Source organism: Nelumbo nucifera, chromosome 2 (genome assembly GCF_055504915.1).
Source record: "Nelumbo nucifera cultivar China Antique chromosome 2, China Antique-T2T, whole genome shotgun sequence".
NCBI lineage: Eukaryota > Viridiplantae > Streptophyta > Magnoliopsida > Proteales > Nelumbonaceae > Nelumbo > Nelumbo nucifera.
Window position 1 is genome coordinate 56462674 of NC_142650.1, and position 27264 is coordinate 56489937.

The window sequence follows — 27264 nt, forward strand, 5'->3', positions numbered from 1 at the left end:
TTCCAACACCCTACCAACTTGATCTGACACTGCACATCTCACTATGAAACTGGGGCCCACCATAAAAGTGGAACCCGCCATGTATGATGAGATGTGCGGTGTCTAATGATGTTGATAGGGTGTTGGAACATATTTTGTTCGCAGGTGCTCAGGACCCCACTGTCGTAATCCTTAACAGGAGCAGCACTTTGACTAAGCTTATTCGGCTTTAACCAATAGTATCAACAAACCTAGGTATAAATGGAATATTCAGTATACAAATCAAATAATTTAGAACCACTATAGGTTAATGGTAACATGGGCTATTTGTCTAACTGATGCTGTAACCAACATTCACAAAGGAAGCACCATGGTGAAAAATTGCCTAACTAAACTACAACCACTCATGCTCAGGAATTAGTGATAATTAAAAAAAAAAAAAAACCACGGTATAGCTGTGGATTGAAGCTAATCTATATCCTCTCTCAACTTACTACATGGCTGCCCTAGACTATCAGTTTGCCATCTATAAAGATGATGCAAATGTAATCCTCTTTTAAGTTTAGCAAAGAAAGGAACTGTTCTGCCATCAATTTTGTGACCGAGTAAACCAGATATATAACACCAGTATGTCTTGGTTTGTGGGCTAAACTGGGCTTGTATACCAAATCTAGTCAATCACCTTAAATGAAATTCAGTGACATTGTTGCTAGATAAATTCCCTCCGATGACTTAATCATAGAGCCCTTCTTCACTCCAGATATCAACTAAAAAATCTACCATCTCCTGCATAATCAACCAACAAATTATATGATAATAACACCATTACCACAATTATGTAAATAAATGGGATAAAAGTTTTAAAAGAACCTACTGGTAATGGAATTGGCTGGGGAAAAGGCTCATTAGTTGAGAGTAGATCATCATAAGTTGTAGACCAGCTGTCAGAGAAGATTTGGAGTTACTTTATGAAGATGCAATAGATGGATGCTATGCAGACATCTGATCGAAGAATATTAAGATAGTTGAAAAGTAAAATGTGAAATAGAATGCATTTTGCAGAAAAATATTGCCTTGCATGCCCCCTGCCTCTTTGCTGGAAGGCTATTGTGTTCACACGTGGTACCTAAAACCAATTTCCAGGTTCTGTTTAGGGTGGAGTTGACTCTATTTTTTTATGAAGGATTATATAAGGATCACCTCCTTGCAACAACTTGTTTGGGGGCCAAAAGAGACCATCCCCTCCTCCAAAGTTCCTCCATAACCATTATTGTTGAGTGTAGTTCAATTATAGTCCTCAGCAATTGATTGGATTCATGGAACTCCAGCATCAACCTAGTAATACACTTGTACCTTGGACACATGGCCAACAGAGTGCCTTTGATAGATGCACAACATTCTTCTAGTGTTCAACCGTTTATATAGCAAGGGACAAAAGCCAATGTTTTGGGCTGAAAGCCTAGAACCTGGTTAGGTCGTCAGAACTTAATATTTCCAATTTATCTTTGGCTTCTTTCTCTAAAATACTAAAATCTGCCTGGTTAGGTTGTCAGAACCTAATATTTCCAATTTATCTTTGGCTTCTTTCTCTCTAAAATACTAAAATCTGCCTGGCTGGTGAATCCCATCAAGCCCATAAAAGCAACTTCAGACCTTTTTTTCTTTGAATCTGTAAGGTAAAGTATTTCATTAAAAACAAAAGGCCAGAATACAATATGTCCCCTGTACAATGAGAGACTGTACAGCGGAATAGACAGTACAACTCAGAAAAGACCGCCTCCAAAAAACACTATGAACTTCTTACAAAAAGGAAACCAAACTTTGGGGAGCTAGGTTAATTTAAACTTTTTACCAAAAAAGAAAATCAATCCAAAACTGTCCTTTAACCCTATTTTGACCTCCACTCTTCTCTGCTATGTTTCACTGAAAAGTCAATCATTTGGTCCCATTGTAGGAGGAGAAGTTTCCATTTTTTATACTTTCTATAATTAAGTGATACCATCTAAAAAATGATAAATGGTTGCATCAATTAGTTTATTGCCCCCCCCCCCCAAAAAAAAAAAAAAAGAAAAGGATACAAAAAATCAGCCCTTGGACTCACCAGTTGTCAGTTGAGTCAGTTGACCTATGGTCAAACTTGTCAGATCCACATATGTGCAAATTATTGCCTTTCTAAACATATCCTGCTAATAGCTTCAGGTCAAATCCTTGTATGGATGATTGGACCCACCATGAGATTTAAAATGGCTCAATTACATAACCAACCAAAATCGGGACACCCATACTTCCATTTGGGTAAGCATTACTAAAGATTCCAAATTGGACAACCATGACTTCTTACGATTGGAGGCACCTTCCATGGTTAGCCAGCAATGATTTTTGAATAGATAAGACCAAGCTACCTTTTTGGCCAAGTTGGACTAAGACCTAGGACCCTAACACTTGATGAGGGATATTCCTCATCTAGTAACCTCAATCACTGAAACACCTGTGATTGCAACAGATGATGCTCATGAAAGTTAAAGGGAAGAAAGAAAAAAAAATAAAGAAAGAAGCCAAAACAGAGAGAGGAAAAAAAAAGTTGAATGGGTGACCCAAGTCAATCTCACTGGTCAAAAAATTAGGTTACTACTAATAATAAAAATTATAATTTTGCTCCTAATTGGTACATCATATTATACTCAATATCTCCATCAACAAAGAATAAATTCATTCATTAATTAAGGAAAGCACGAGCCATCACCTAATACTTAACTTTAGTACTTTATCTACAACAATTGATTATTTCTTGCTGCAAAAAAAAAAAAAAAAAAAAACAAAACCAAAAATAAGTACCACCAATAAAGGTGTGGTATCCAAAGGTAGATTGTTTGTCATCAATGGATCCAACCCAATTTGCTTTTGTAAAAGCCTGTACTCAATCTGCATAGAAGACCGTCCACAGTACCTGTAAGAAGAAGCAATCTATTGCAAGTTGAAGAGGGAAGGGAAATTTTGTCTTATTTTAATTAGTTGCTATTATGTCTATTATGTTTCAGTTTAAGTGATATGTCCCATACTTTATTAGGGGCATAACTGTCATTGTATTTTCTATTGGAAACATATAAATACAGACTGGTTGGCTAGGGAGGGAGATAGAATTCTCTCTAGCTGAAACCAGTGCAAATCGAACCAAGAACATGTAATCCCTATAAGAAATATATATTCCCTTCTTTGACCAAGCAATTTCAAATACCAAGAACATAACCCAGTGTTTTACAAGCACAAGCAGCAAGAAAAGTGCAAGAGCCTTCTAGTGCAAAAGTGCAAGGCGAGGCATGCATCTTTTCATAGCAAGGCACAGATTTAAAAAAATAATAATAATAAAAAATAGTAAGAAACTGTAATACATAACAATGAAAACATAAATTTAAAAAGGGATTAAATGTTTTAAAAAGCCTTTGAATCAAATAAAAATACATAAGAACAACATATAAAATATACAAAGTGAAAACTTGGAAATGAAAGAAGGCATATATGCATTTCCGCATCCCAACTAGGATAGCAGGGCAGCTAGAGAAATACATGAGGGATTTTCTTTGGGAACCAGGAGAGGAAAAAAGGATCACCTGGTAAGATGGGAACAGGCTAACAAACCTAAGGAAGAAGAGGGTTTAGGGTTTAGGGAACATTGTCTTCTGAAACACTGTTTTGCTAGGTAAATGGTTATAGAGATTCCCCTTCATGGGTTGGAAGGTAATGATTGGGATGCTAAAGTTGCTCCCACTCCTCAATGTCTCCTTGGAAAGCAATTCGTGAAGTCTACCCAATCTTTCTTAACTCTATTAGGTATGATGTGGGAAGGGGTGACAAAATACGCTTTTGGGAGGACCTATGGTTGGCAGCAATTCCACTCAAAGACCAATTCCCTGAACTCTTTTCCATCTTTCAATTTAAAGGCAAGACCATATCTAGGATGGGAACACCTCCAATTGGCTTAAATTGGAACTTGGGTTTAGAAGGGGGTTAAGGGAATAGGAGTGTTCTTCCTTGATCCATCTTCTTGAATCTTTAAATTGTGTTCTTCCTTGATCCATCTTCTTGAAACTTTAAATCAAGCTTCTTTGGACTCTTCCCTTGAGGACTCTATAATCTGGTCGACCTCTCTAGACGACCTCTTTAATTGCTCCTCTTTTAAATCCTTGACCTCATCTAACATCCAAGGGGTGGCCTTCCCAGTGAAAGAAATTTGGAGTAAGCCTATCCCACTCAAAATTCAAGCTTTCTGCTAGAAATTTTTTATTGGAGATGTGATTCAAACTAATAAAATCAATAGAATATTTCAGAATAAAGCAAAACAAATCAGAGAAGAAGAAGGAGACAGCAAGAAGGAGGAAGATTGGAGAAGAAAGGAGAAAAAAAGGAGGTGTTCGAATATCTCCTCTTTCCCCTACTCTAATCTTTTATAAAACTTACTTAAGTTACATAAATTACAAGGAGGCCCTTAAGTAGGCTTCCACATCAGCACTAAACTTAGAAAAACATAAAAAAAAAGCTAAAAGCCCAATAAGAAAACATAACATGAAAGAACTAATAAGAAAGACACTAATGGGCTAAGGCCCAGTCTCTCTACACTCCCCCTCAAGCTGAGCATAGATATCCATCATGCCCAGCTTGCTTATATAATGAACCAACTTTCCTTTAGGAACACCTTTTGTCAAAACATCAGCCAACTGTTCTTCAGAAGCAACAAATGGTAGACAGACTTCTCCCGAGGCAACTCTTTCTCGTATAATGCCTATCAACCTCAATGTGTTTAGTTTTGTCATGTTGAACAGGATTGTGTGCAATGTTGATAGCAGCCTGGTTGTCACAATATAACATCATTAGCTTCTCACAATCTATACCCAATTCATCTAAAAGTGATCTCAACCACAAAAGTTCAGAAACTCCATGTGCCATTGCCTTGTACTCCGCTTCAACTGAAGATCTTGCCACTACAGACTACTTCTTACTCCTCCATGATACAATGTTCCCTGCTACCATAGCACAGTAACCTGAAGTAGACCTCCTATCATCAATACATCCGGCCCAGTCGGCATCAGTGTATGCTTCCAGCTTCATGTGTCCATGCTTAGAAAACAAGATACCTTTCCCTGGAGTCCCTTTTAGATAGCAAAAAACTCTCTCAGCAGCTGCTAAATGTGTATCTCTAGGAGAATGCATAAGCTGGCTGATTACACTAACTGTATAGGAAATATCTGGTCGAGTCATGCAAAGGTAAAGTAACTTCCCAACCAGTCTCTGGAACACCCCCTTATCAGGCAATAGTTCACCTTCAGTTGCTGACAACTTATGATTTAGGTCAATAGGAGTAGAAGCAGATCGGGCCCCTAGTTTCCCAGTCTCTGCAAGGAGATCGAGAACATACTTCCGTTGAAAAATGAAGATACCATCCTTAGATCTGGCAACTTCAATTCCCAAGAAATATCTGAGTTCTCCCAAGTCTTTAATTTCAAACTCAGTGTTAAGAAAACTCTTGAGACGAACAACTTCCTGAGTATAATTTCCTGTAACCACAATATCATCAACATAGACAATCAAGAGGGTCACTAAGGAATCTCTCCTCTTAACAAACAAAGTATGATCCGACTGAGTTTGTGTGTACCCAAAAGCAACAAGAGCAGCCTGAAATCTGTCAAACCAGGCTCTAGAAGACTGCTTAAGGCCATAAAGAGACTTCTTCAGTTTACAAACCTTTCCTTGCATTTCCTTCCCATACACCCGTGGAGGTAAAGACATATAGACCTCTTCATTTAGGTCCCCATTCAAAAAAACATTCTTTACATCAAACTGATGAAGAGGCCAGTCAAAAGCAATAGCTAAAGATAGTAAAGGCTAGGGAAAAAATTTCTAAGTAGTCAATACCATACACCTGAGTATATCCTTTAGTAACCAAACGGGCCTTATATCTCTCAACAGTACCATCAGAATGATACTTAATAGTGAACACCCACTTACAGCCAACCAGTTCCTTTCCCTTAGGCAAATCCACAATTTCCCAGGTATTGTTCTTATGCAAAGCATCTAGTTTAGTCATCATAGCATCTCTCCATTCTGGTTTGGACAAGGCATCTGGGACAAACCGGGGAGTTACATGTGTGGAAACAAAGGTAAGGAAGGAATAGAAGGGGAAAGGAGGCTATAAGACAGGTGTTTGGAAATACAATGAGCTGTGCATTTCTGTTTGCCTTTGCGAAGGACAATAGAGAGATCAAGGTCAGGGAAGGTATCCGAAGTGGTAGAAGAGGGCTGACCTGTTATCTCAGTAGTGATGGGAGGAGCAAGAGGCACATCTGAAGGCGTGGACATGTCTCTGAGTCTTTGTCTCTAGTACCACCTCTGGATAATAGGATGGGAAAGAAAAGAAAGGGGATGAGTAGTAAGAGGAGGGGGAGCAAGGATAAATGACTCAACTGGAGTAGACTCTATGGAAGATTCAATGGAAATTGGAAGAGGAATAGATGGTGACAATGCAAACAACTCGTCTGAATGCTCCCCCTCAAGAGAAGTACCAAAGAAAGGGACTAACTCTACAAATGTGACATCTCTAGAAACAAAGCGAGTGCCACAAACTGGATCAAAACAGCAGTACCCCTTCTATGTGGAGGCATATCCCAAAATGACACACTTGTGTGCTTTAGGCTCAAACTTATGTCTTTGATGACTGTGAACATGGACATAGCAAGTGCACCCAAACACCCTGAGAGGAAGAGAAAACAGATCCTCATTTGGAAAAAGCAAGCTAAAGGGAGTTTTAAACCCCTGAACCCGAGAAGGCATTCAGTTTATCAAGTATGTAGCTGTAAGAACAGCATCACCCCAAAATTTAACAGGAACATGGGAAGCAAAAAGAAGGCTCCTTGCAACCTCAACCACATTTCTGTTTTTCCTTTCCGCCACTCTATTTTGTTGAGGAGTGTAGGAACAAGAACTCTAAAGAATAACTCCAAAGGTATCAAAGTAGGAGGAGAGACTCTTCTCAAAATATTCCTTTGCATTATCATATCGGAATATTTTGATTCGAGTGTTAAACTGGGTAAGTATAAGTTCATGAAACTTTTGTACAATATTTGGTACTTCATCCCAGGATTTTAGAAGGTAAATCCATGTGTAACGAGAGAAATCATCAATGAAAAGAATAAAATATTTGTAGCCCCCCATAGCAGGTAAATGATATGGCCCCCACACATCAGAGTGCACAATATGGAAAGGAGAAACAAATCTTTTATTGCTCACTAAAAAAGATTGTCTACAATGTTTAGCAAGTTCACATGACTCACAATGAAGACTCGATAGGGATATTCCCTTAAACATTTTTGGAAACAAATGACTCGAAGCTGAAAAAGACAAATGACCAAATTTGAAATGCCATATCATGACTCTATTAGCTGACTCTGATAAAACAGACTCCAAAGCAACTCCACTAGGTAATCGAGGGCTTTGATCAAAGACATCCAGCAAGTATATCCCATTCGCCTCATGGCCACTCCCAATCGTCCTTTGAGATTTTAGGTCCTGAAAAACACAATAAGTAGGAAAGAAGGTTATGCTATAGTTCATTGATTTGGTTAAACTACTAACAAATAAAAGGTTAGTGCTAAGTTTGGGAACATGAAGGACAGGGGATAATACAAGTGAATCAGAGGCTTTAATATTCCCCTTGCCAGAGATGGGAGCAAGAGACCCATCGACAAGAGAAATCTTCTCTCTACCCGAGAGGAGCTGGTATGAACAAAAAAGGTTGGGTAGGCTAGTCATATGGTTTGATGCACCAGAATCTATAATCCAAGGAATTCTACAATTACCTAAGACTGTAGCATGATTTGTAGAAGCACGAATACCTGAATGGGAAAAAGCGGATGTAGAGGGGGTGCCTGAGGAGGAAGATGCAACAGTAGACTCCAAGTGATTTATCAACTTCCCATATCTCTCAAATTCTGCCTTCACTGCTGCCAACTGTTCCACAACAGATTTTTCTTCACATTCAAACACTATGGCAACATTTGCATTCTTGGGTTTTCCAAACTGGTCACCCTTCTTAGAGTTGTTGTTCCGAAACCTCTCAGGAAGAAGATCTGGATGAAGCTTCCAACAAGAATCCTTAGTATGTTTCATCTTCTTGTAGTATTCACATATCATTTCCTTTTTCTCATTCAGCCCCTTTGGTTTTATTCCAACATGTGCAAAATGTTCTGGAGGAGGTGGGGTCTGTAGTTATACCTGTCGCCTGCTCTCTTCACTACTCACCATAGAGTATGCCTATGCAAGTGACACATCATCCTTGGCCAAGATATTCTGCCTTGTAATATCAAATTCAAGATTGAGTCCTATAAGGAACTCAAACACCCTGTTTCTTTCCAAAAATTTCTTGAAAGTTTTGGCATCTTTGGTGCTTTCCCATGCAAATGCTTCCATAACATCGAACTCCTGCCATAGTGACTTCAACATCGAATAATAGACGGCCACACTCTTCTCCCCCTGTCTTAAATTCTCCACATCACTCTTTAGTTTGTAGGCCCTTGCAACATTTAATTTCTGAGAGTATGTCTCTGTCACACTATCCCAAATCTCCTTGGCTGAAGTCATCCACAGATAGTGTTGACTTATATGAGGCTGCATAGAATTTACCAACCACCCAATAACTGTGTAGTTATCCTGCATTCATTTCTCATATGTAGGGTCAGACTCATCTGGCATCGCCTTATTACCTGTTAGAAACCCTAGTTTACCTCTATTACAGACATGGATCTTAATAGATTGTGTCCATGCAAGGTAATTTGTTCCATCAAGATTAATTGTAGTCACTCCTATTAAAAAGGAATCTACGGGACCAACCCCCGACACCGGGATCTGCTTCACCTCACTTCCAGATTGCTCCATCAATCAAACGAAAATCAAAAAACAATGTTTTAACCTTTATAGACCTAACTAAGGTCAGTCAAGCACTCAAAAGCTCCAAAACTAGGGTATCGCCATACTTTGCCTCCGAGGAGAAAGAGAGAAGAGGTAGCCACTCAAACCAAAGCTATCCAAACCACTTCCAATTGCAGCCGCCCACTTTTGGAGATAAAAAGGAAGCCTCCAAGCCTTGAGCGCCACACCCAAACAACTTCTTCAACCCGTAACTGGAAATTCTCTAGTCAGCTAGGGTTTTGGGAAAAAAAATTGCAGTCCCACTTTCTTGGCAATCTTCGACTAGATTCCGACTCTCCAAACCCTCTACCAACTAGGCAAACAAGATCTCTAAATAATCAACAATTTATCTCTCCATACACCTTTCGATTAGAAAAAAAAGGTGTGTGTGGAAAAAAAAGAAAAAAAGGAAAACGGAAGAGAGACCTACTCTGATACCAAGATGTGATTCAAACTAATAAAATCAATAGAATATTTCAGAATAAAGCAAAAGAAATCAGAGAAGAAGAAGGAGACAACAAGAAGGAGGAAGATTGGAGAAGAAAGGAGAAAAAAAGGAGGAGTTCGAATATCTCCTCTTTCCCCTACTCTAATCTTTTATAAAACTTACTTAAGTTACATAAATTACAAGGAGGCCCTTAAGTAGGCGTCCACATCAGCACTAAACTTAGAAAAACATAAAAAGAGCTAAAGGCCCATAAAAAAAGGGCCCAATAAGAAAACATAACATGAAAGAACTAATAAGAAAGACACTAATGGGCTAGGGCCCATTCGGCCCAGTCTCTCTACACTTGGTAAGGTAAATACTTGTGGCATGCTGTAGAAAAAAAGGCCTTTTATTTACCTCTTTCCTCACATGTGCTTCCTTTGTAGGGGTAGTGGCAAGACACTATTATCCTTTCCTTTTATGCATAGAATTTCAAAGTTTTTTAGTTATCTCTTTGGATGTAGGTGGGACCCCCCGAGATGTGATGGGTCTTTTCAATCCTAACCTCTTGAGGCAACCAAAGAAAAGGGGGGAAGTTCTTTAGAGAACCACTAAGGCAGCAATTTTTTGGATGGTACGGGAAGAGAGGAATAGCAGAATCTTCATGGGGAATATGGGTAAAGACCTTGGATATCTTCAAAACATTCTCAGCAACTGATTTCTTCAGGGCCTAGACTGAAATAGCATAGTCTTCAGGAACAAAAGACAGAGTTAGGATGGATTGAAACCCCCCCAAAAGGCAACAAAGTAAAAAATTAACTTTGATAGGAGCTCTCTTGGTAACTCTGGTGTGGTTGAGGGGTTATCAGAAATTCCATGAGGAGAATCTTGGCTATGTTCTTAGGACCAATTGGCTTTGGAAATTCTTTGAAGGCTGAACTGTTGGCTTTATTGCAAGGCCTCAGGTTATCTAAATGGCTGGGATTTAGGATGATTGAGGTGGAAGGAGACTCACAAGTAGTTATATCTTGGGCTAAATCCAAAGGTGTATTCCTTGGTCCCTCCAGTATGTGCTAAGGGAAGTTAAAAGGATTGAAAAAGAAATAATGGTTGAATTTAAGTGGATTAGAAGATGTGCAAATGGTTTAGATGACTCCCTATCTAAAGAAGGGGTTATGAGGCAACAATTGTTTTGGGCGTCCATGTAATTTGGGGTTTGCAAGTAGGGATTGACACTCGGGTCAAAAAAAGTTGTATTAATTATTTCTACATTACAAATATTATAATAAAATCATTTTTCTGCTGATAAATAAAAAAAGAAAGAAAGCATATATGCACATATTAAAAGCTTCAACCATTCAACATTTCAAGTATGCGAAACTTATCTGTTCATTTATCTCCTAGTTGTTTTATTTCAAATAGCTAGTGTATGTTAAATATCTTGTATTCCTAATCCTTGGAAATTGTTTTTGATAAGATATGAAATTTTATTGAAATTCAAGAATAACAGGAGAAAGGTACAAGGTGGAAACTTCAACCACAGAGGCGTGAGTTGCAGCCTCGATGAGTAACAAACATATTACAACTGTGCTCAAAATAACTGATTCTTGTGTACCCCTTTGCTTAGCTAAACAATCCACCACCCCATTGGCCGATCCTTGGAAATTGGTCCTCCACCTTCATAAGGGCCCCTTGAAACCCCAAACAAATCTGTGTGTTTCAAAGTAATTTGCCCATATATATAAAAGGGGTTATTTTCTGTGATTTTAATCATGATTCATTCTATTTTAGGATTAGGGATCAGATAATAGCTGTATTGTTATTGCTTCTTTAGTGGAAATTTTGCTATTTTAGATCCTATTTACAAGAACTAAGGCTTCAGGTATTTGAAATTAGAAACATATAAGATTACTAGTAAACCTGGCGTGCTGGACTAAACTAGTTAGAAGGGAGTGAAGTCTGGGTTAGATTGAAGCACCTAGGTCCACCAACAAACTTTTTTTATTACCAGTTTACCACCAGTGTTTTAAAACCAACCCAGAAACAAAACCATCTTCTCCTCCAGGTCATGGGTCAACAGTCCAACCATTCAGGTTGACGGTTCAACATGTAATTTATTATATAATAACCGTTAGATTAAGAACATGAATATCCTTTAGGTCTAGGTTTACTGGATAGATACGAAAATACGGGGAGAGAAAGAAGGGAGATCAAAGGGAGAAAGAGATTAAAATAAGGGAAGGAGGAAAAAGGTTCATTAGCCATAGCTAGAAGCTGACAGTGGTTCTTCGGCAGTTGCAATAGCAGCAGGAGTCAGGGAGGAGCATAGGACAGAGAGAGAGAAGAAGCGTCAGCCAAGAAGCTCTATGCTTAGAGAGATCTCTGCCCAACTCACGCCAGCAACACCTCTTGTCCTCTCTAGCGATTGTATAAAAGCAGAAACAGATCTATGGCAGTTGCATGTCAGCACTGGCGGCGCATATCAGATCTTCGCTATGGAGGCAATGGCAGTGGCAACAAATCTACATGGTGGGTGAGTATAGTTATTAACTTATTATGAACAGAAAAGAGAAAAAAGTGGTTTTTCTAAAAGAAGCAGCAGGTTAGTGTTAGAAGAAGAAGAGGAGGAGGAGAAGGGAAATTAATAAAAAAGAGACTAAACTAGGGTTTTAGACATTATGTTTTGGGTTGAACTGCAACCCATTAGAACAGTTCAAGTGGTTTACTGGCTTGACCATCTGAGTCGACGATTCTTGACTAAAGTCAACGATTTTGTCTCAAATACTGGGTTTAGGATGATAAAGACCCACTTTCTTGCCTGGGTGACAATTTGAATGGTTCAACTAGGCAGGTCAACAATGGGCTGCATACATTGATTATCACCCCTCTTGTAGTGTTACTTATTGTTGTAAAGGTATTTTTGCTACTTCTCAGTTTTTTTATTTATTTTTCATTTATCAAGCATTCAGAGTTGGCAAACATGTAGCTCATATCAACTGAGATCGACTGTCCTTCCCTTCTCATCTACCTTTTATCCTTATCAATTTTAGTATCATATAAGTCAAACAGATTACAAATACTAAGAAGCTACTACAATTTAGAGCTTTAACAATTTTATCTTGGGAAATTCTAAGATGAGACACAAGGCTACTAACCTTACCGGATTATCTTGTTTGTGAATTTCTTTTCATATTGATAAGGGCATAGTTATGGCAAGTTACCTCACTCCAACATTGTTTTCTATCACAACATGGTTCAGTAATTGGTGTTATATTGCAAGACGTGCCCCCCTATCCCAGTCCTTTAGATTAATGTCAACTGTTTCTTTCCTCCAACAACATCTCAAAATCAACAAATTTATTTGCTAAGTGTGATGCAAAAGGTTTCTGTTCTCATTATATTCAGATTTTGTAGGTCTTTGAGTTGCAGGTTCATATTGAACTTCAGGACCTATACAAGAACAGAAATGATATTTCCAGGAATAGATATCCAATAATAACAAATATGTTATTCCAAGAAACGGGGATCCATTTATCATTTATAGGACATCGGTAGTTGTTGATTACTGATAGTGTTTTGGGATGACATCTGGAAGATATGATAGTAATAGATTATGGTTATTTCAAAAAAAAAAACAAACATTGAATAACTTAAAGAAGGAGCTTTACTCGAGTCCATTACTATCCAAACTATAAATAATTTATGGAGAAAAAGTAGCATACCTTATAACTGGATCTTTTGGCACTCTTTGTGACTTTTTAGACTGATCCCCTATCCACTCTGTTCTCCTCTGATGCCAAGTTATGGCAGCTAAGGAATAAACAATTCCTTATTAAGCTCAAGAGCCACATTTTTGTGATTTCTAAATATGAGAAACAATAAAATGTAATGCATGAATGAACATATTGAGAAAGTTATCTCAAGGATACATTCTTAAAACTTTATCACTAGTTCTTTTATAAGGGTTACGAATAAAGTAGTTATGTGTTCATCTGTAAAAAGAAAAGGTAGTGATATGGTCTTCTAACATTCACCTACTTTCTGTAACTCAGGAGGAACCTATTCAGGAGTCTGTGTTTGGACATTAGCATGCTGATTCAAGTTCATGGAGGAAATGAGGACTGATGACTGGGACCATGGTTTGAGAGGATTCAGTGACTCCAGTCACAACTTGTCACTACATTGAGAAAGTTGTGACATGGTGTTTAGGTCTTGACAAGAAAAACCAGCCTTAGCTTTCCATGTTTTTCTTGTATGATAACAAGTGCCAATACATTTTTATCATTTAAAAGGCAAAATACAGAATGTATGCAGTCAATGACAAGAAAAAACAGGAACCAAACAAAAAGAGGGGCTTCCACCAAGAAAAGAAAATGGAAAAGAAAATAAAAGAGCAACCACACAAAGGGTCCATATAATGCAGGTGAAGGAAAAGAAGAAAAAAGGCCTTACAGGAATTGATAGGAATCGATCAGCATCCTTGAAGACTTATTCTAGAAAGAAGAAGGCCTTACAACAGGTCCTGATATGGCATAGTGATGGTACTTGGGATTTGGACTGAATTGAACACCAAGGGTATTTTTGCCATTTTACAATTTTTCTATAAGGTCCAATAATAGGGTTTGATTGTCTATTTATAGTTTGTTTATGTTTAAAATTTCAGAGTCATTGCATAAGTAGGATTAGAGTTATTGAGTTTTCTTTGAATTGAAATAGGATATGACAGCTTAGTTTGAGTCCTACTAGGATTATTGAGTCTAACAGTTTGACTCCTAGGACTATTATGAGTCTAACAGTTTGACTCCTAGGATTATTACGAGTTTAGAGTCTATAAATTTGTATGGACGTTTTACACAAAGGCAATGAAGTTTATTGAGTTTTCTTCAGCTTATGCTAACTATGGTGAGTGATCATGCCCTAGAGTGATTCTTGGCATCCTATGAGTGATTCCAGATAGATTCTCTCTTCTTCTCTCCCTATTTTCTCTTTTATTCCTTCAAGAAGCCATTACAGCCAGCAACAACCATAACATTCTGATCAAAGAAGACCATTCAAAGGACTAAAACTGAGCTGGTCCTACATCAAGAATTTTCCAACAACCTGAGAAATCCCAAGGAAAACTGAGATTTTCTTATAATGGTCTATGGGCTCTATTGGGGCCTAACAACTCAACTGACCTCTCTAGGAATCCAAGATGAGTGAAGCTGCTCTTTAGATCCTGAGTTTGTTCATTCATTTGAGAAAAATCAGAAATCTCTTAGTTTCCTGAGTTATAGTTACAGATCTACAAATTCTGCCAGTTTTAATTTGGGTTGATTTTTTAATTATTTTAACACTTCCAGTAGATGATAAGCTCTTTATGAGGGGTTTTAAGTTAGAAGTCTTAGGAAGTGTTGACAAGCTGTCATGTGCTGTCCACAAGGTTTTATTTGACCTTAAATTGGAATCTTCTCATTTTTAAGGGTCAAAGCTTATCTGTTTTTATTTCATTTTGATGCCTTTTGCAAGGTTTTTCAATTTCCTATTCAATGACCCAAGATGCTGTGAAATCAAAGTGAATTGAGAAATCTATGGCTATTTTCAAAGGCTGGCTGACCCAACCAAATGAGTCTATAAATAAGTCTTCTATCATGCAAGGCTAGTAGTGAATTGAGTATGGAATAAGAAATTGAATTTGGTTTATAGTAAAAGTTTCATCCTCTCTTGTCTTCTTTTCTAATCTGATATTATTTATAGTTTTTCTCTTTATTAACAATACAGATCTGAAAGTGAACTACTCATTTTTTACAAGATTTGTATCGATTTTTCAGACCTGATTTCTTCATTTACCTTTAGCCCACCAATGCTGAGAGCCTGAGATGTAGGACCTTCTCATAGCAATCCTACACCACCAAAGTACCCCTTGATACAAAAGAATCTCATAGGAACTTGCAAAAGAGTTAAAAAAACATAAGATAGGAAAGAGGACAAACAAATACCACAACCAAAAAAACATAACCTTGCTTCAACCAAGCATGAACAACCCATCTGCTTGCCAAGATGGGAGAGCTAATACCCCTTCCAAATCCCAATCCAATCCCTCCACCAAACAAGCTTAACACCATCTCCATGACAGGCACAGACACAGTAGATGCCCTTCCCACCAACCATAACTGTACAGTCTTTCATATCCAAAATTCAGATACTATCCCCAATCTATAAAGTTAACCTCTCCCTTCCATTGCAAGGTTAATACAAAGAATAACAAACTATAAGAAATTAAGCATAATTATTTGATATGCCGACTGTGGAATATAATAAAGTATAAATCTTGAATGTAGAGAAGTTTATCTTGTATATCACATGATACATAAGTATATCAAAGTGCCATTAGATGTAATAACTAAACTAGTTAACTCCATGTTCTGTTTTCTGTGATGTAAACTAAATTGGATTACTGATATTGACAGTAATATTCAGTACAATATCCTTTATTTGCTTCTCAGTTTTATTCCAGTTAGCATAGCCAATCCTGAATTCACAAAATAGATCAACAATATGTCCATTTTCCAGTTATGTCTCCATTAGAGTCCAAGACAGAAAAGCATGTCGACGATGATCACCTTGATTAGTGGACTCCAGTGTTCTTCTAATGGTACTAGTAGGTCCAAATATTGTTCATAGTTAAAGGAAAGGCCATATATGAGGCACAAAGAGGGATTTCATAAAGAAAACAGGTAGCTGCTTCTTGGACATGCAGAACTCTTAATAGATACACACCTTGGTTGATAAATGCAGGTGCATTAACATCTTTCTCCATGGGCTTCTTTTCTCCATTGGCTGATGTGGAACCCACTGGAGGTTTCTTTTCATGGGGCTGTGAATTGCTAACACTCTTTTCCATTATCCCCAGACTGGATTACCATTGCCTTTCCTTATCACCTGAGAGAAACTAACCTTTGTTCTTCCAGAGTGATCTCCTCAATGTTCCCTTAAACAAGTGCTGGCAGTTGGAATTTGGCTAGACCCCCAACACAACTGCGGCTCTATACAAGATATAAGAAGATTGAGTAGATCTGGTAGCAAGAAAAGGGTTTGCTTGATACATTATTCAATGTATGTATGCTTATATATAGTTGTGAAGTCTCTATTAAAACCATTACTAAAATGTATGGCAGGAGAAAATCTTAACTTTGTATGCTATTAAACAACTCTGGAAAAACTAACCATTGATTATGATAAAAATAACACTATTAGACAAGAGGACAAGTAGGTAATTGTCCAGAAACCATTGTTCAGACACATTACTAGTAATCATCCACCTCATAATTCCTGGTCACCCTGAGTCTGCATATTGGTCCAAATCATCATGGACAATGTAACAGTAAAGTATGGTTAAGACAAAAAGGGAAATTTTAGATTGCTTGTGCGATAAATAGTCCAACAATACTTAATTAGTTATTTGAGAGGACAAACAGTAGTACCAGTAAAGTATCATCATGGACAATGTAACAGTAAAGTATGGTTAAGACAAAAGGGAAACTTTAGATTGCTTCTGTGTAATAAATATTCCAACAAATCGTCATGGACAATGTAACAGTAAAGTTGTGACAAAAAGGGAAACTTTAGATTGCTTTGGTGTGATAAATAGTCCAACAGATCATCATGGACAATGTAACAGTAAAGTAAGGTTAAGAAAAAAGGGGAAACTTTAGATTGCTTCTGTGTGACAAATAGTCCAACAATACTTAGTTATTTGAGAGGACAAACAGTAGTACCATGCAAGCACTCAGATCTCCCTAACAAAAGTTTCATAATTTTATTGATCAATATATTGGAAAACACAATCGAAGTGATTGCCTTGGTCACCACCAGAGTCTATTTGGTTGAAGACTAGAGTCAGATTCCACCTTCTTATTGCATTGATCATCAGTGAAAATCTCCAATGCCCTGGGGATTTTCTCCGGTCTTGCTCCAATTATTCTGATTCTAACTGCTCGAAGGTTTTGTGTGCAGAACAATTCCAGAATACTGCCACACGTCACTGTTATTTTGTGGAATAGGCTTTCCTTCCATAGATAGCCTGAGGATTTTGATAATGAAGGTGTTCTGTAGGAGTTCCTTTTCATTGCAGGGGGGCGACCAGTTTTCTACCATAATCTGGCCAAACTTTGTTTCTAGAGTCCTTGCCTCGAGTTGAGTTTTGCCCACGTTTAGGATTGCCTTTTGTTCATCAAACAGAAGGAGGATCACCTTTTGTTTTAAGTGGAGTTTCTCCATAAATTCTTCTAAAACTTCTTTCCAATCCTTTACTTTGCTTCCCAGCTTAACGGTTTTCTTTTCTCTCTGGTCCAACCTTCCACCGCTTTCAGCAGAGAATAGAACAGTATTCCCATTCTGATCAGTTCTTTTTTATCAGCTTTTGTTTTCATACATTCACCTATCACCTTCTTCAAGAGTTATCCTCTCTTTCTCCAAAACTATGTGCTCTGTTTTCTGAGGCTCTCAACTCTCAAGTGAGGCTTCCTCCAGTGTCGCAGCAAGCAGCTTCCAACTCCGCTTTGCCTTTCCTTCCAGTAAACAAATCATCTGCTTCCTTCCTTCACCAAAGAATTCAGTTAGAGTGATGAACCAACCATTTTTTTCCTTCTGTTTTCCACCAAGAATCTTTTGCCACCACTGTAGAGAACAGTGATGTGGTCCCCACTGTGTTCGTGTGATTGTAGTTAGCAGTTGGTAGTTTACTTCAGTTTATAGTTTTTAGTTCTTTTATTATTTTGCCATGTAAGCAGTAAGGGTAATTCAGCCCTTTTACTTTTATTTGAGTATTAATATAAATTGTAGAGTGGGGCGACAATTGGTTAACTCTCTCTCTCTCTTCTGAATTCTCCTCTCCGAGTTCTTCTTCTCCTCTTCTCTTCTCTTCTCTTCATCTTATTCTCTCTTCTCAATCTTTCCTTTGTTTATTTCACATTGAACCTAGGACTGATTGCAGTCCTATTCGACTACTACCACTAGCAATCTCATTCCTCCAGCTTTGGGTTTTCTCAACAAAGATTAGGTCATCTACAAAAGCTTTGAACCAGCCTAACCCTTCCCTTTCCATTACAATCATTGCTCAATTATCCTCCCTTATCTTCAGATATCTCTTCCCCTCTAGCTTTTGACTCCTCGATAAGGACCCTTTTCTTCTCCATCTTGAGCACTCTTCTCCATTTAGTTGCCTGAATGAAGTTCTCCATTTTGGTCTTTCTTTCAGAAAAGTAAAATCCAATATGGGGACCCAAATCACAACTTTGATGGTGGTCTTGTCTAGGATGTAGTTGGTGTGTAGAATAAGGTGTACAACTGCACATAATCCTCAAGTAGCATGCAGTGACACCATATTTTTCATCCTACATTGATTGCGAGAGAAATCACTCAAGGAACAAAAAAGATAAAGTAATGGTGGATACCATAGAAGGAAAAGTGATATAATTAGGAAAATAGGAATGTAAACCATTATAGTATGATCCAAAGTTCAGGAATCACTGAATACCATAAGCTCTAAAGTTCAGTAAAAGATCTCCACAGCTAGAAGAGTTATCTCTTATAATTGCCTTTGAGAGAACCGGGCGAGCTTAAGCTATCCCACGCCGCTGGGTTCCGTTGCCGGCAGAAAGAAACCTCCAAAGCCCCCTTCTCTCTGCGGAAAGAGCTTCTTCCCACCTCTTTTTGCAGGAGAATAGGGGTCTTAAATTTCTTCATTTTCTTGCGATTCATCAAAAAAAAAAAAGAGCTATCTCTTTCTTTCACTCCCCTAAAGCCCAAACCACTATTTAGTCAAGTTTTATAGATGGTTAGTTAATTGGTTTAGTCCTATTATCTGGTTTCCCAATGTTCCCAAAGAAAAGCCCCCGAATTCCGTATATTATTTCCAGAACCCTAGTTGGGGCTCTGAAGATCATGGCTACCTAATGAACAGGTTAGGGAAGTCAAATCTGAAAATTTTTGTCCTATATCTCAGGGTATGCAGTTCTCTCAAGAAGCCAATACTTTAAATAACTTGTCCTGAGATGCAAGAAAAAGCTAATAAACCCACTTGTACATTAATCCTTGTGAGCCAGGTTTAGTTAAAGTTTCAGAAGAAAATACTAATTGATTAGAGATCATGAGCTCTTCACAATCAGACTAACAAAATAAAATAAGGAATCATTACCAATCTGGTTTTGAAAACCTCAATTTCTTCAGAACCACTCTGAAGCCCCTAATTAAATTTAAATTGATGCCCTATTGGCTAACCTTCTAAGAATGCAGTGCATAGTAACAAAGAAGAAAGGGAGGAGGGTGGTTGTGGGAGAAAATGTCCCTTCCTAGGTAGCTTTCTTCATGTGGACAGCCAATCTTGACAAGATCTTGATGGTCAATATTCTTAGTTCCAGGGGAAGGAACTTAGAGAATTCTTGCAGCCTGTGCAAGGTAACTGTGGAATCAGTCCTGAACCTGTTTGTACACTATCAATATCCCTAATTCCCTACCACATCTAGGATTACCTTCTGTAGTTATAAAAAGGTTTTTTGTGATGCCCAAGAACCTCCAGATGCTTGTACCATTATGGCATGCAGATGGCTTCAACCCAAGAAGGTACATTCTATGGAATTTGCTTCTTCTTGCATTGCTCTAGTGTACTTGGAAGGAGCACAACACACATGAACTCCCCCATTGAGGCAAAAATGAGAAGAATCAAGATAACACTTGTCAGCTGGACTTTTATTCTGAAAGACTTTTTTTATTTGAAATATGAGCAGTTCAAAAATCAATAGGAGATCATATTTAATGAATCCTTTAATGTATAACCTGGGATTTTGTCTTACATCTTACTTGTAAAGGGTGCATAGTTTATACTCATCAACCATGTATAGGATGTATTACATCTTTGTCTTACATCTTACCTGGATCTTTATCTTCACTATTTTAAAAATATATAAACAAAAAAGAAATGGAGGCAATACCCTTGCCTAATAGGGTTAGGCTACGTTAATCACTTTTAAGAAGAGGCCTTGCACCAGTGAGCTTATAAAAAGAACCATTGCAACTAAAATGTTATGGACACCTTCCTCGGGAAGACGTACCATCGCCGCCGGAAGCAACAGGCCCCGGGCCCACCGCCAGCAGCAGCAAGGATTCAGTGATGCTCATCCTACCCAGTTCGGCAACAGCAGCCTTATCTAGATTAGATTAGCTCATTTTGCTTGTTTTTACCTTATTGTTCTTATCTCTTATCTTATCTTGTTAATAGCTTATCAGATTAGGATTAGCTTAGCTTATCTTATCTTGTTAGTAGCTTATCAGATTAGGATTAGCTTATCTTATCCTTAGCAAGATAAAACTGGAAGTCTCCCTATTCAGCAAGGAGACTCCCTTTGATTAAGACTCTTGTAATCTCCTATTTAAGGAGACCCCATTATTGAATGAGAAATCAAATTATTCAGTCAAGAGTGAGTTAGGAGAGTTGGTGATCTCTTGGACAAATCACCGAAGGTGCCAAGATAGGTTCATCACGAGCAGGAAGGAACAAGGGAAAACAGGAGGTTTTCCCCGTGGACCGACCCGTGATGAGATCCTATTCCCGGGCCCTCAACAACTTGGTATCAGAGCAAGGCGTCATGGGGGAGCAGCTACCTTCCAGGGTCCACGACCTCGAGCACCAACTCGTGGAGACCAGCTCCAAAGTTCGTGAGATCAAAGGTGAAGTGCGAGAACTGCGACGACTAATGGAGATGTTTCTTTCCAGCAGGGAAAGGAATTCTGACGGAGGGACAGCAGCTAACGACCGCCGGCCAGATCTGCCGGAGTCTTCCGGCGAACAACAGTCCGTCGGCCATGGAGCAGACATCATCCCCAAGTACAGCAGGCTGGAGTTCCCATCGTACAACGGCAACGGAGACCCCCTAGGCTGGCTGTATCGCTGCGAGCAGTTCTTCCGGAATCAACGGACAAATGACCAGGACAAGGTAAGCCTAGCTGCCTTTCATTTAACAGAAGAAGCACAGCTTTGGTTTTATCGGTTAGAGCAAGAAGAACCCGGGCTCAGTTGGCCCCAGTTTAAATCCTATTGCCTTCTTCGGTTCGGACCCCCATTGACCAGCAACCCACTGGGCGAGCTAATTAACCTTAAACAGACCGGAACAGTTGCTGAATACCAGCGACAGTTCCAAACCCTCCTCGCGAGGGCATCCTTCGTGCGACCAGACCAGCAAGTGGATATGTTCACAGCAGGTTAGCAGAACCCCTGCGAGTGGATGTCGAGATGCAGAATCCCCCAAATTTGGTCACAGCCATGAACTTAGCCCGCGCATTTGAGCGCAAGCTGCAGCTCAGCCGCGGAATTTTTAATGTGGGTCGTCCACCGAACTCGTGGGTGCCCCCAAGACCAGCAGCAACGACCCCTTCTTCTGCTACCAGCCGGGAAATGAAACCTCCCACGACCACCACCTCTAGAGCAGTGACAAGTACAGGCAGTAACATGGTCACTCCTCCCATCAAGCGCTTGACAAGGGCAGAAATGGCAGAGCGCCGAGCGAGAGGTCAATGTTTCAACTGTGATGACCTCTACTCGGCAGGACATAGATGCAAGAGGCTTTTTTACCTTCTCATAGATGAGCAAGAGGAGGAGGAAGGGGAACCCGTCACGTTCGAACCAGAGATCTCTCTCCATGCGATCACCAGTATTAAAACCTCTCAGACCATGCAGTTACAGGCACAAATCGCAGGTCAGCCAGTGCACATTCTCGTCGATTCAGAGAGCACACACAACTTCATAAGTGAACATGCAGCCCTGCAGTTAAAACTACCAATGGAACTCCGGCCGCGACTACAGGTAGCCATCGCAAATGGTGAAAAAGTTCACAGTCCAGGGATTTGTAAGGACGTCCCAGTACAGGTCAATTCTGAACTAATTCTTGTTGATTTATTTGTACTCTCATTGGATGGGTTCGATATTGTTCTTGGGGTCAAATGGTTAATTACCCTAGGCCCGATTTTGTGGGACTTCAGCGCACTCACCATGACCTTCCACCTGAATGGCAAGCAAGTTTCATGGCACGGTTGCAGGGTTAAAGAAAAGACACCGCAGGTTCATGCACTCCAGACAGAACCGGCAGCAATGGAAAAACTTCTCGCCGAGTTTTCAGATCTGTTCCAGGAACCGAAGGGCCTTCCCCCTTCCCGAGCTTGCGACCATCGTATTCCTTTGGTGGCGGGTTCAGCACCAGTCGTTGTCAAGCCTTATCGCTACCCTCACTTACAAAAGGATGAGATAGAAAAACAATGTACAGCGATGCTGAACCAAGGGATCATACGCAAAAGTCACTCCCCCTTCTCTTCGCCGGTTCTGTTGGTGCGAAGCAAGATGGAACGTGGAGGTTTTGTGTTGACTATAGAGAACTCAATGACCGGACGATCAAAGATAAGTTCCCTATTCCCGTTGTGGACGAACTGCTGGACGAGTTGCATGGTGCCCAGTATTTATCTAAGTTGGACCTCGGGTCCGGATATTTCCAAGTTCGCATGGCTCCCGGTGACGTGAAGAAGACTGCTTTTCGCACCCACCATGGCCACTTCGAATTTTTAGTCATGTCATTCGGACTCTCCAATGCACCATCTACATTTCAGTCACTAATGAACGAGGTATTCCAGCCCCATCTGCACAAATTTGTTTTAGTTTTCTTTGATGATATCCTCGTTTACAGCAAATCATGGGTAGAGCATGTCCACCATCTGAGGACCGTTTTCGTACTCCTACGCCAACACAGCTTATTCCTAAAACGGTCCAAGTGCTCCTTCGGGGAGCGACAGGTTCTTTACCTCGGCCACATCATCCATGGGCAGGGTGTAACAGTTGATAGTTCCAAGATTCAGGCTATAACAGAATGGCCCAAACCTCAATCCGCCAAGGCCTTACGCGGGTTCCTCGGTTTAACGGGTTACTACCGCAAATTTGTACAGAACTATGGAGTGTTGGCAGCCCCGTTAACCAACCTGTTGAAGAGAAACTCCTTCCGGTGGGACGACGCAGCTGATGAAGCTTTTCTGTCACTGCGAAATGCACTGTCTTCAACCCCTGTCCTGCAATTACCTAATTTCGCCCTCGAATTTACAGTCGAGTGCGATGCTTCCGGAGTGGGTATCGGGGCCGTACTACAGCAGCAAGGGCACCCGATCGCTTTCTTCAGCCGCAGATTGGCTGACCAGCATCTGAAGCTTCCAGCCTATGAGCGCGAAGTAATCGGCCTTGCCCGAGCCATCCAGCACTGGAGGCCGTATTTGTGGGGGCGGTTGTTCATCATCAAAACTGATCATTACAGCCTCAAATACCTGTTAGAGCAGCGTCTCACCACTTCCCCTCAGCAGCATTGGGTTAGCAAACTGCTCGGGTTTGACTTCCGGGTGGAATATAAGGCGGGATCCTCTAATCGCGCAGCTGATGCCTTGTTTAGGCGAGAAGAAGACGCGATGGTTCTATGTAGCATTTCCCAACCTCGGATCTCTCTGTTTGACGACATTAAGAAGGCAGCACCACAGTCCCCAGAATGGTCGCTCTTACTGCAGAAGATCCAGATCGGCACGGCCGACCCCTATTGGTCACTTCACGACGGGTTGGTACTATATAAGGGACGAGTCCATCTTCCAGCAGACTGCCCGTTGATTCCCACCATCATCACCAGCATCCATAACTCCGCCCACGAGGGCATTCAAAAAACACTATACCGCGTCCGGACTGATTTCCATTGGCGAGGTATGAAGACTTCTATTCGAGATTTTGTCCAGAATTGCTCCACATGCCAACAACACAAATGGGAAAACCTACACCCGGTAGGCCTCCTTCAGCCCCTTTCCATCCCATCGCAGATCTGGGCCGACATCTCCATGGACTTCATTGAGGGACTTCCCAAGGTAGGGGGCAAACCAGTTCTCTTTGTGGTAGTCGACCGCTTCTCTAAATACGCGCACTTCATTCCTCTATCACACCCGTACAGTGCCACTTCGGTTGCCCTCGCCTTCTTTACACATATCTTTCGCTTACATGGGTTGCCGGAATCCATCGTCAGCGGTAAAGACCTGGTCTTCACTAGTGCCTTCTGGAAAGAGTTATTTCGACTACACGGCACCACCCTGGCCTACTCATCTGCTTACCGGCCACAAACCGACGGTCAGACGGAAGTGGTTAACCGCACTATCGAGATGTATCTCCGCTGTTTCGTAGGCGATCAACCTCGACAGTGGTTGGAATGGCTTTCTTGGGCCGAGTACTGCTACAACACAGCCTACCATTCCTCCCTCGGCATGACTCCCTTTCACGTCGTTTACAGCAGGGATCCTCCCCGCTTGCTGTCCTATGAGCCCGGATCTACTCGCTTGGACGCAATCGATCACTCCTTACAGGACCGCGATGCTCTCCTCGCCGACGTCCGCATTCGCTTACAGCAGGCCCAGCTCCGCATGAAGCTCCACTATGATAAGCACCACCGGGAACTATCGTTCGATCCAGGACAATTTGTTTGGTTGAAGCTCCAGCCCTACCGGCAGCGCTCCTTGCGCCACAAGGCTGCCCCGAAGCTGGCCCCTAAGTACTATGGGCCCTACAAGGTTCTGCGACGGATTGGCAGTGTGGCCTACCAGCTGGAATTGCCAGAGACTAGCCGAATTCATGATGTCTTCCACATCTCCTTGCTGAAACCATTTACGGGTGTTCCCCCGGACCAAGTTCCCTCCCTGCCACCCTTGAAAGATGGCAAATTGGTCCCCCAGCCTAAAACTGTCACCCGCTCTCGTTTCAATCGTGGAATCCTTGAAGTCTTGGTGGAATGGTGTGATCTACCACCAACAGAAGCCACATGGATCCCATTGGCAGAGTTCCAAGCCACATATCCAGCTTTCGAGCTTGAGGACAAGCTCGTAGTCCAGGAGGGGAGTAATGTTATGGACGCCTTCCTCGGGAAGACGTACCATCGCCGCCGGAAGCAACAGGCCCCGGGCCCACCGCCAGCAGCAGCAAGGATTCAGTGATGCTCATCCTACCCAGTTCGGCAACAGCAGCCTTATCTAGATTAGATTAGCTCATTTTGCTTGTTTTTACCTTATTGTTCTTATCTCTTATCTTATCTTGTTAATAGCTTATCAGATTAGGATTAGCTTAGCTTATCTTATCTTGTTAGTAGCTTATCAGATTAGGATTAGCTTATCTTATCCTTAGCAAGATAAAACTGGAAGTCTCCCTATTCAGCAAGGAGACTCCCTTTGATTAGGACTCTTGTAATCTCCTATTTAAGGAGACCCCATTATTGAATGAGAAATCAAATTATTCAGTCAAGAGTGAGTTAGGAGAGTTGGTGATCTCTTGGACAAATCATCGAAGGTGCCAAGATAGGTTCATCAGCAGGAAGGAACAAGGGAAAACAGGAGGTTTTCCCCGTGGACCGACCCGTGACGAGATCCTATTCCCGGGCCCTCAACATAAAACAATCCAATGTATTTGGATTTGTACACTAGAAAAGCCTTCTTATTGCCTTTGAATAGGAAAGTGAACCTCTCAATCAACTAAAATGTGCTATCTCTACCTTAATAACATTACTTGAATTAGTTGTTTTTCTTGCAAATTAAGGACTTAGGATCTCTAACTAAATACAAAGTTGGGTTCTCGTTCTCAATAACTTTCATTTAGATCACTATGTAACGCTCAGGTATTAAACTTGAAGCATGTACTTAAAAAACAGTTTTTATTTGATCATTTGATCATGGGAAGTGCTTCTCTGAACAATCTGCAATTAATCCTTAAGGGGTTGCCATCATAAACAAATTTGCTCAACTCTTGGCTTCCTTTCTTTTTTTCTTTTTTTTTCTCACCCCTCCCCAAGAAAATAAATGAGTAATAAAATCAAAACAACATCTAAACCAAAATGTTTAGTCAAAGGTCTTCTTGGCATATTTTTAAGGTGTTGACCATATTAGATGTTTAAACATTTGGAGAGTCTTTTATAAGCCAGAATGTTCTATTTCTTTTCCCAACAAGTTCTGATAAAAATAACTTCGAAGATCTTTTCCATTCCTCCAGCACATGAACTAAAAAATTAGAAAATTCTACATGCCTCATGCTTACCGTTATCAAGATTAATTGTGTATTTGTATTTATTATTTTTTCAAGGATTTAAAATACGAAAAGTTAATAACTCAATCTGCATACAACATTGAATAAAATCCTGTCTCCCTTTTTATTTTTAACTTATTCCTTTTTCTGGCATATATAATAATCAAATTTACTAACAAAAACACCTCCCCAAAAAGGGAACAAGAAACACTGAAACAGAATCACATCAAATAAGCATTACAATCAAGGAACTGAATTAATTAAAAAGAAAAAGTAATGAAGTAAAAACCAAAGCAGGCAGCATTTCCATAACATAACAAAAGAACAGAGAAATCCCACGAAAACCCATCAATTTTTTTGTGATCACTTGAACATCAAAACTTGAAGTAACACGATTAGAAAGAAAACCATTATGGCAATCAAGAAGATATGAAGAAATAAGACTTTCACAGAAAAGAAACGCAAGAGAAAATTAGGAGTTGAGCTCATGCCCTGTGTCAACAACCTGGAACACGTTTAGAAGATACGAGAAGAACTCCCGAGGGGAGGAGACGGCAGCAGCAGAAGAGAAAGAAAATGGACCGTGGTTGGTCACTTGGTCGAACAAAACAACTGTCTCTTTCCCTGCATCTCCTTTGTTTTTTCTTTTTCTTTTTTTTTTTTCTAATTTCCCCCATGTAGCTTTATGCCCACATGAAATTCAGATTTGCGCCCCACAAACGCTCCATAGCATATTCCAACCGTGTATTGGGAACATCTCCCACTGACAACATCGGGAGATGTTCTCAATGCACGCTTA

At 40.1% G+C, this 27264-nt stretch overlaps 1 protein-coding gene across 5 annotated transcripts; it reads right to left on the reverse strand.

Moving 5' to 3' along the window:
• Positions 1-240: 240 nt before the first annotated feature.
• LOC104587366 (uncharacterized) lies at positions 241-27157 on the reverse strand. 5 transcript variants are annotated; one of them, XM_088897248.1, is made up of 6 exons: positions 26971-27110; positions 16121-16386; positions 15191-15243; positions 13084-13171; positions 854-920; positions 241-765 (listed from the first exon to the last, which is right to left on the reverse strand). In XM_088897248.1, exons 3-6 carry the CDS (start codon positions 15234-15236, stop codon positions 712-714), a joined length of 255 nt encoding a protein of 84 aa, XP_088753374.1. In that variant the 5' UTR covers positions 15237-15243; positions 16121-16386; positions 26971-27110; the 3' UTR covers positions 241-711. The 5 variants fall into 5 exon arrangements, with proteins under 5 accessions (XP_088753374.1, XP_088753373.1, XP_010243248.1 ...); XM_088897247.1 differs by having other exon boundaries at positions 15191-15288; XM_010244946.2 differs by lacking the exon at positions 15191-15243.
• Between the last annotated feature and the right edge of the window lie 107 nt (positions 27158-27264).

Coding starts and splice junctions, on each gene's coding strand:
- LOC104587366 (XM_019196003.2), bottom strand. CDS start 27,142: ATGGGGGAAATTAGAAAAAAAAAAAAGAAAAAGAAAAAACAAAGGAGA. Junction 13,172..26,970: donor ATCTTCTAAACGTGTTCCAG/GTTGTTGACACA, acceptor TTTATTCCTTAG/CTGCCATAACTTGGCATCAG. Junction 766..853: donor CCCAGCCAATTCCATTACCA/GTAGGTTCTTTT, acceptor TTGATTATGCAG/GAGATGGTAGATTTTTTAGT.